The sequence below is a fragment of the Sinocyclocheilus anshuiensis genome, unplaced genomic scaffold, assembly GCF_001515605.1.
Source record: "Sinocyclocheilus anshuiensis isolate Anshui unplaced genomic scaffold, SAMN03320099.WGS_v1.1 scaffold2514, whole genome shotgun sequence".
NCBI classification, from domain to species: Eukaryota; Metazoa; Chordata; class Actinopteri; order Cypriniformes; family Cyprinidae; genus Sinocyclocheilus; species Sinocyclocheilus anshuiensis.
Window position 1 is genome coordinate 117,737 of NW_015548375.1, and position 9,269 is coordinate 127,005.

Here is a 9,269-nt window from a genome sequence, read left to right on the forward strand (position 1 = left end):
CCCAAAGCGACTTCGACGCAGCGTCTCGTTCCCTCGGGGAACCATGGTTACATACGTAACCTAGAGACGTTTTCTCAGTATTTTGATTTTTTTTGCACCCTCAGATTCCAGATTTTCAAATAGTAGTATCTCAGCCAAATATTGTCATATCATAACAAACCATACATCAATGGAAAGCTTATTTATTCAGCTTTCAGGTGATGTATAAATCTCAATTTCGAAAAATTGACCCTTATGACTGGTTTTGTGGTCCAGGGTCACATATGGTGTATATGTTAAATGCACAGCAATAGTTATTAAGTTTCTAAATTTTAAGACAGTTCCATTCCCTGCCCCAAAATTTCATGCTCTGAATCTGTCAGACTCTGTTCCGTGTTTTGTGGTTGTTTTCCTCATGTGCCTTCCTTTCCCATGTTTAATTTGTCCCAGGTGTTTCCCATGATGTTTCATTGCTCGCAGGTGTGTCTCGTCATCCCCTCCTCCTGTGTGTATAAATAGTGTTCCCTGTGTGTGCTCCAGCATCCGGTATTGTTTGTGTCTACAGTGCTACGTGTGATTCCCCGTGAAGATGAATAAATTCCTTGGTTTCTGTACTCTTGGTCTCCTCGTTCCTTGCTCCGTGTTCCCGCACTGTAGCAGATCGTGATGGAATCTGTGTTTCTGCAGCAGCTTTTTTCTCCACATCCGCACAAGTCGTACACAGTTACAACCAAAACTGTTATAATGCTGAAGACAATGAGTAGAACATAACTTGCCATTTGAAAGACAATGCAGAATAATTTGTGTTAATAATACTACTACCTGACTGTACATAGTTGTATTATGATATTAACTAGGCAATATTGAGTCAAAAGTTGAATTACTAAAATATTTACACAGTGTGTAATGTTCAGTACAGCGAAAAAAAAACCCGAAAAAAAAAAAAACCTTGTAAGTACATACAATTACTGTTAATTACTATTATTACATACAATTAAATACAGGAGAATGCACTTACCTTTGACACCACAATATGAATAATAGTCAGATCTCGTAGAGAAGTCTCTCTGTCTGCGTCCTTTCCAGTGGTTTTGCACCATTTTATTTGCAGCACTTCATCATAAACATATTCTCCTTCCCAGTCTGATGGACCACATGCAAAATAATCACCATCATACAACAAAAGCATTACCCAAACCAAGGGAGGAATTAGGCAGTGCAGGAAAGATTTAAGACAGAGACAGAAAGTATTGCATCTTTTCTTTCTGTCTGGACATGCTGCGCAGATGCATCCTAGTGAACACCAGATATTGGTGTTTTTCAAAGGTCTTGTTAGGAGGAACATTAACATAAAAGCAAAACAAGGAGGTGCAGCGAACATTAAGCTTGTTAGTTCTTCATGCCATAGTCTTCCACATGGGCATGAAAATTGGGTGTCAATCAATGCCTCTAATCCAAATAACAAAAGGCTCAATGGAAAAGTGGCGAAAACAGCAGTTGTGTCCAGATAGCTCTTAAAGTTCTTGGAAAAGTTTTGTAGAACCGACATCTTTTAAGGGCAACACAACACATATGTTTAATGTTTTTTTTTGTCTTTGTCTGTGGAAATACAAAAAAGTTGGTGAGCTGATTCTGTTTGATTAACAGAATAATAATAATTAACAATAGCCATTTATCAAAATTGTTTCTATGAGGAAAACACAAATAAAACAGGTTAAAACTCCATCTACATCTTTTTTTTTTTTTTTTTAGAATTAAAGATACACAGTTTAACATGTTACAATAATAAAACTTAACATCAACATTAATGTTATGCAATATCAACATAGTACAAAGGACATTACCTTTAAAACAAAGTGGTTCTCGGAAAAGAAGACGGAGAAAAAAGTCCTATAGATTTGTTATCAGGTGATGCAATGGAAAGTGGTTTAGGCTATATATGCTCTGCTGTATATTGTGTTTGCACAGATCCCTGACTTGTCAAATACTATATATTGAAGCATGGGCAGGTACCAGCACTATTTCCTTCCCCTTAAATACCTCTGCTGTATGCGTAACATATAGCTACATTCTCAAGATGCTCTTGAGTATACATCATCTAACATTACATTCCTACGTTTTATGTTTCACTTACATTTTTTATATTATAAAGTGAAAATGTAAAGGGATTATGTCAACTTTGTGTATTGTCAATACCCTCTCTACACTGTGTAAACTGAGCAAATGATAAATAAACCTGTCTTTTCTCTTACACTTTTAATTGTACACTTAGGGTGTGAAAATGTCATCAACCAATGGCTGTGACAACATGCCTCGAGTTTACTTGTTCCATACATTGGTGGATTTTTAGACTGTGACAAGTGGGAGCGGGGCCGAGAGCCATGGGAACGGAGCGAGGCCGGTGGAGTAATTGATGATGAGTGACACCTGCACCACTCACCGGTCTCGAGTCCCACGGAGGAGCTCCGGAGGGATAAAAGGAGGAGTGACGACAGTGAAAGACGAGAGAGGACCAGGCCTGGACTTTATTTTGTGTGCGACAGTCGTCCGCGAGAGGCTGTTGCGCTATTTTGTGTTTATTTTATTATTAAAGTTTTCTTTGAATGTTCGCCGGTTCCTGCCTTCTTCTTCCCGAACTACGAACGTTGTTACATTGGTGCCGAAACCCGGGAGGAAGGAGGGACACGCTGCCAGAGATCCCTCGCCGCTGTGGTGAGTCCGCGGTGCCATCGAGCATGGCGGAGCAGTCTGCCGCCGTGGACGCTCGAGGCGGTGGGCTGGAGTGAGTTGCTGGGGGGGCGGACGAACTCGCTGCCGGCCGCCTGGGCTGTGGAGGGACGGCTGCCGTCCGTGAGGGAGCGGAGGAGTCGCTGCCGTGCTGTCACGCACAAACAGAACCAAAACACAAAATAAAATCCAGGCCTGGTCCTCTCTCGTCCAACACTGTCGTCACTCCTCCTTTTATCCTTCTGGAGCTCCTCCGTGGCACTCGAGACCGGTGAGTGGCGCAGGTGTTGTGCATTAGCATTTACTCCACCGGCCTTGCTCCGTTCCCACGGCTCTCGGCCCCACCCCACTCGTCACATAGACATTCCATGAAGATGTGCCAATGAAATGCAATTTAGCAGACACCAAAAGGCTGTTATTGTAACTCGACATCACTTGCAAGCAAAATGCATACAAATAAAACTTTCAAATATAGAAATCTGATTTTTTTTTTTATTACCCAGTCAACAATTTGATCTCACAATGATGTCACCATGAGCTCACATGATTCTCATGGTGTGGTCACAATATGTGTGTCACAGTGAGCTAAAAGTGTAACCACACAGCGCACTCACTGTGGATGTCACTGTGATCATCGCATGATCTCACGTGTTGACTGGGTATTGTTTTGGCTGCTTCGGTTTCTTGAAATATCCAGGAGTGAAGTTTACTGGATTTACATTGCCTATATGAAATTGATATAATTTGTTTCATTCAAACATGTCAACATGTTGTGGTCTTATTAAAACATTCCTAAATGAATGATTCCCAAGACTGCGAACACAATACCCAGAGGCAGGTTTATTAATGTTTTCACTTTTACTTAGCAAGAGATTTTTTTTTTTTTTTTTATATTACATCAAAACATAGTCATATTGTAGAAACATCTACAAATGCATACATGCTGGGACAACATCAACACACCCATAACAATTCCCTTACTTTATTAACTTAGCAAATCACACCTATAACAACTAAAGACAGGATCTGTACTTTGATTCATCAACTAAGTTAAGCCACAAACCAGTCAAACATGACTGGATGATTTCCTGCTCAGTATGGAATGATACAAACAAGATAATAAAGTTATTCTAGAAACACACACATCACACACATTCTAGTATCACACAACACATACAAGGAAGAGATGCATGCATAATACCTGGAAATCTTTGAAAATGTACTATTGTGGATTGTAGTATTTCAGTGTGATTTGTTGCTTTTAAAGAAAGTTGTATCTTTACACTGCAATTCAAAGGCACGTTATGTAAACTTACAGAATAAAACATTACTACAATACTGTGACTAATGATATTGCATTAAGTCATAAACATTACATTTAATTTAAAGCAAATCCAATTACTAATAGCAGAATAAAACAAATGAAATGTACATGAGAAAATACTTGCACTTTCGGAAATAGAATATATACAGAATGTAAACACAGCATATGATCTGGAATTGATCTATTAAACTTTTTCTTCTATTTCTACAACTTGACTTGGATGTCTGTGTCGCGAGCCGTCATCTTGAAGCTTGCCCATCTCATGTTGCACACTTTGGTTCTTGCGTAAGTCTGCCAACAGATCAGTCCGTTCCTCAACTTTATTTTCTGGATCTGCACTTCTGCAGCAGGCTGAATTGCGACCTTTGTTGCAGTCGTTAGCAGTCACAATAATAATTGCTATAATGCAGAAGACAAATGCCAGGCAATAACCTATACACTGAAAAAAAGAAGAAGATAAGAATCAATAAATAAGGAAAACATTTGAACAAATACTTACTGCTATTTACCGCTTCTGAGTTCATAGTTAGAAACAGTGTTGTCAAGTAGGCCTACACGGCTTTCCCGTGGAATTGGAATACTTTTACACTGTTGCCGCATGTTGTTGGTCCTAAGCAGACGCGACGCGACACAGCCTATCTGTTCCACACGAGTTTTTGTCCTAACCATCCGCGACACGCGACAGTGGATTTTATTTATAAACGGTTCTATTCCTTCGACATAGCGGCTGGTTCGAAAAACATACAATGACAATGATAATCTCTGATTATGTATGTTATTCATAGTTAAAAGTTTCTAATGTGAGTTTGAATATCATTTTGCGTGACCTTTATAGCCATACTGAAAGCAGCAATAGATAGCTTAGGCCTACCTCAGATCTTTAAAATAAATTAAAGCAAACATGTAAGTTAAAACTGTCAAAAATGTATACCAACAAGTTTATTCTATAAAAAAGAGGTTATCAGTCACTCGGTAGGGTCTATGCAATTTTTATAATGTTAAAAGGTTTTATATTTGAATTAAATTATAAACTTATTTGTTTTGTTGAGAGTGAAGTGAGAGAGCCTGCCCACACACGCTTCCGATTGGCTGTGAAATTTGTTTGATTTTGTGTGTTGCTTAACCATGTTGCTTCAGGTGTGGACAGACAAATTGCTTGCCACTGGAATATTGCCAATATTGCGGTGTTAGTCTGCGGGTTAAAGTGATCCTTTTCTCCTCTCTGAATGCGATTTTTACGAAGGGGAAAACCGCGGGAAAAAAATATGTGATTGGGCTATTTTTGATAGCAATTGGGCTGGTTTTGTTTCACATACCTGGCAACCCTGGTTAGAAAATGAAACCTAATCGATTTTGACAGTCTCTTAACAATTCTCGGATGTGTATTTTTCCACATATATATGCAGACGGAACATCTTAATAAATCAGTTTTCAAAATGTTTCAAAATTCCACTCGACCAAGTGTACACTGATTCCCAAGCAAATGATTGCTATAAGCCAGTTCTTTAAATTATTAAAAAACTTATTGTAATTGTCATTTTCACAATGAACCAAAAAATGTTACTGGATGTTATGCCAATAATAACAATAATAATAATAATAGTGTATATGATTCCCATCCATAACTGTATGTTGTATATTTCTTCTTTCATATGTAATCGTTAGCCAAATATGTAGCTGTTGTGGTTCTTATGGTTGTGTGTTATGAGGTTATGTCGGTCTTTGAGGTAAAATCCTCTGACATTTACCTTTGATTGATCAATCAACTCTCGTGTTTGTTCATATAGTTCGGTCTCATTTCCTCCTTGGTTTAATTCAGTAGGTTTGCACCAGTTCAAACAAATCGGATGCAAGTCCTTATCACAGGCATACCGTCCATTCCAGTCTGTGAATCCACATGCAAGATAATCACCATCAATTAGAAATATACAGATCCACACAATCGGTGGAATCAGACAAGCCATCAAAACGGTCTCAAAACTCTGCCTCGTTTCTTCAGACTGATATATTGCACTTTTGTTCTGTTCTTGAGATTGTCCACTTTTGTCTTCTTCCTGAGAGGCTTCATTGTTGTCCTGACCTTGCGTTCTTCCACCACTGTTCTGTCTTTGTGAATAGCTGCATTTATATTTACAAGGCCTCAAAAGCATGAACATTATGACGAAAGCAAAGAGACTGGGTACAATGAAGAGGAAACCTGATATAAGTGCGTTCCACTTAACTTTGCATGGGCATGAGAACTGGACATCAAGCAACGCCTGCAAACCCAACAACATAAAGCTCAATGGAACAGAGGTGATGGCATTTTTCTTGGAAATCAGCTTAATTGCTGCTTTAAAAAAGGTTTTTAGTTGCATCTTCAAAGCCGTAGGAATTCTGTCTTAAGGCTGTTCCTCTCTTACAGTTTGTGGAAATGTCTGTAGTTTCTTCCACAAGATAGAATAGTGAGATCCTCTTCAATGGAAAGAACAAGAATCATTTTCAACATTTCTTCAATATAGGTATTACAACAGCAGAGTAAAAAAAGTGTTTTTAAACTTACTCATACAGGTGATAAGGATGTCGCAAACAGGTAAGTGTTGTTTGATCTTTTTCCTTTCTTCCACATTTATACTTTCACTCTTTCGATACTTGCCATTGGTCAGCCGATCCTTCAATCTCAATTACTAATTCTGATTTGTGCATTCAGAATCTGGGGAGAAGCAAACAGTTATAAACGTCACATTGCGCAACGACAGGTTTCAGATTTCTAAATACAACAGGAGCGATCGCCAGCCCCCCTGTGCATTTTGAGAGTTATAGTACATTTGAATAGTCAGTGTGGGAATTCATGTTCTTATGAAAAAAGCTGAAAGGCATTATCATCTATTGATGAGTTTGGAGACAGTTAACGGTTTTGATGTTTTTTTGTTGTTGTTTTGTGTGTGTGTGTGTGTGTTATAGATTTGTTTTTTTTTTCCAACTTGTTTCCACTTTTAAAACTTGTTTACCTTATGAATTAAAATGCTAGAGAAGGTTACATTTATGTTTTTTTTCCAGTAAAAATGAATTTCAGTCATTGCTGTCAAAGATTGTTGTTTCACCTTAATTTTACTCTTTAATGCAGACATATGGTACAAATAGCTCTTTAGTTTACATTTGTTAAGCCAAGTTTAAAAGAATTCAATATATTAAACAACATTTTAAATGAGTGAGTCACATTACTTTGTGAGTAACATAAAGACAATATTTTAAAACAACCATTGGGTTTACATTGTTTTAACTGTTTATTATATTTCACATCCACACTATTATCATACATTTTACTTTACACAGTTAGAAGGTCAATTTTAATTGATATAGTTACACCAAGACAATACAGCAAACCACAAAGGTGCATTAGCAAATGATTCATCAGGTACAAATGCAGTGAATCCAGATAGTTTTGTCAAAACAGCAGACATCATCCTAGAAATGACCCATCATCCAAGTTGTTCCCTGTAACAGTCTTAATCTAGGTGCATTTGTATGCAGATCACCCTGATGAGTTCAGACGGGCCACTGTAGTTCAACCTCTGAACCGTAGATGGATGCCTCTGATAGTTGTGCTGGTTTATCCCGCTTTTCCTGATGCTCCAGACATCTTGTTCTACAATCCCAACAGTTTACAGCAGCAATGACAACAATGACGAGGAATGTGAGCAGAACTAAAGCTGAAAACTAATAAACACACAAAAGTAAGAAAAAATAATATATATAGTTGACAATATGGTAAAATATTGTACAGTAGACTCACCCTTGAGTAGAAAATGATTTTTTTGATGAGTTCTCGCAGTTCTGTTTTATTCACTTTACCGTCCCTTACTCCAGTGGGTTTGCACCATTTAATCTGGAGCTCTTCATCCAAGACGTAATCTCCTTCCCAGTGTGCCATGCCACACGCAACATATTCACCCTCAAACAGCAACAGAAACATCCACAATGAAGGCGGAATCAGACTAAATAAAAAGAGCCCAGCACAATGAGAAGATGAACGTCTGCAAGGTCTTTGGATGAACATCATCATAGTCAGAGCCAGAAGAGCAGGTCCAAGAAAGATGAAGCTGATCAGCACCATGTTAAACCCAGGGTTACATGGGCAGGAAAATTCCTGATCTATCAACTTCTCCAGACCAATTAGTGCAAAGCAAAAATGCAGCGCACCAAAATAAGCTGTTTTTCCTTCTGGTTTTTCGGAATTGTTTGAAAACAACTCAAGAGACTTTGAAGTTCACTGGCTTACTTCAGACCGAATGAACGACTGAGACCTTTTAAACAGTAAAGATCATATATATTTGTTTACAGAACAATGTGTATCAGCGAATCTCATATACAGGGATTTGGGATGTTTATTATTAACTATTTACATGGTCATTAATCATAAACTATGAGACAAGGAACATTGAAAAAGAACAATGGCATGCAAATGGGAGTAAACTTCATTCTTTTAGATTGGGAGTAAATCAGACACGCTCCATTGAGATAAATTCAATGAAATTCATCAGAACTAAATTAGATTGTGTTTGTCCAACAAAATGAAAACAAACAGCATTATCCCATATCATGGTACATGACAGCATACAGCAAATATTTACATCAGATCAATCTCTGGTAAACTCATATCATTAAATTAGAATATCATTCATATCATTCATTAGATGTTACTGTGTTAGTGACTTCTCACAAAGATGAACAACAAAGGATACATAAAAACACAACTGTAAAAAAGCAAATAAATGTCATGACAAAAACACAGTCATATTAAAAATTGCATTTCAGGCCTTATAGGGATAAGAGCACTTTGAAAACTGCTTAACTGATACAATGATTTTACAATATTACAATGATAAACTCTAATTACATTTAGTTTTAACATGCTAAATATCCTAAAACATTTCATTAATAAACTGATCTGAATTGAAAATACATTTTTAAACCCAAATTCTTCAGTGGAGACTTATTTTATCGTTGCTGTTTCTTTTCTTACACTGAACAAAATTATAAACGCAACACTTTTGTTTTTGCCCCCATTTTTCATGAGCTGAACTCAAAGATCTAAGACTTTTTCTATGTACACAAAAGGCCTATTTCTCTCAAATATTGTTCACAAATCTGTCTAAATCTGTTAGTGAGCACTTCTCCTTTGCCGAGATAATCCATCCACCTCACAGGTGTGGCATATCAAGATGCTGATTAGACAGCATGATTATTGCACAGGTGT

The 9,269-nt window shown here is 37.5% G+C and overlaps 1 protein-coding gene across 1 annotated transcript; it reads right to left on the reverse strand.

Annotated features, from left to right (window-relative positions):
• Window positions 1–4,157: 4,157 nt before the first annotated feature.
• LOC107656680 (uncharacterized) lies at window positions 4,158–6,630 on the reverse strand. Its single transcript, XM_016444622.1, has 3 exons — window positions 6,573–6,630; window positions 5,779–6,484; window positions 4,158–4,469 (listed from the first exon to the last, which is right to left on the reverse strand). The coding sequence occupies exons 2-3, from the start codon at window positions 6,385–6,387 to the stop codon at window positions 4,215–4,217; spliced, it is 864 nt and encodes a 287-aa protein (XP_016300108.1). The 5' UTR covers window positions 6,388–6,484; window positions 6,573–6,630; the 3' UTR covers window positions 4,158–4,214.
• Window positions 6,631–9,269: the final 2,639 nt, after the last annotated feature.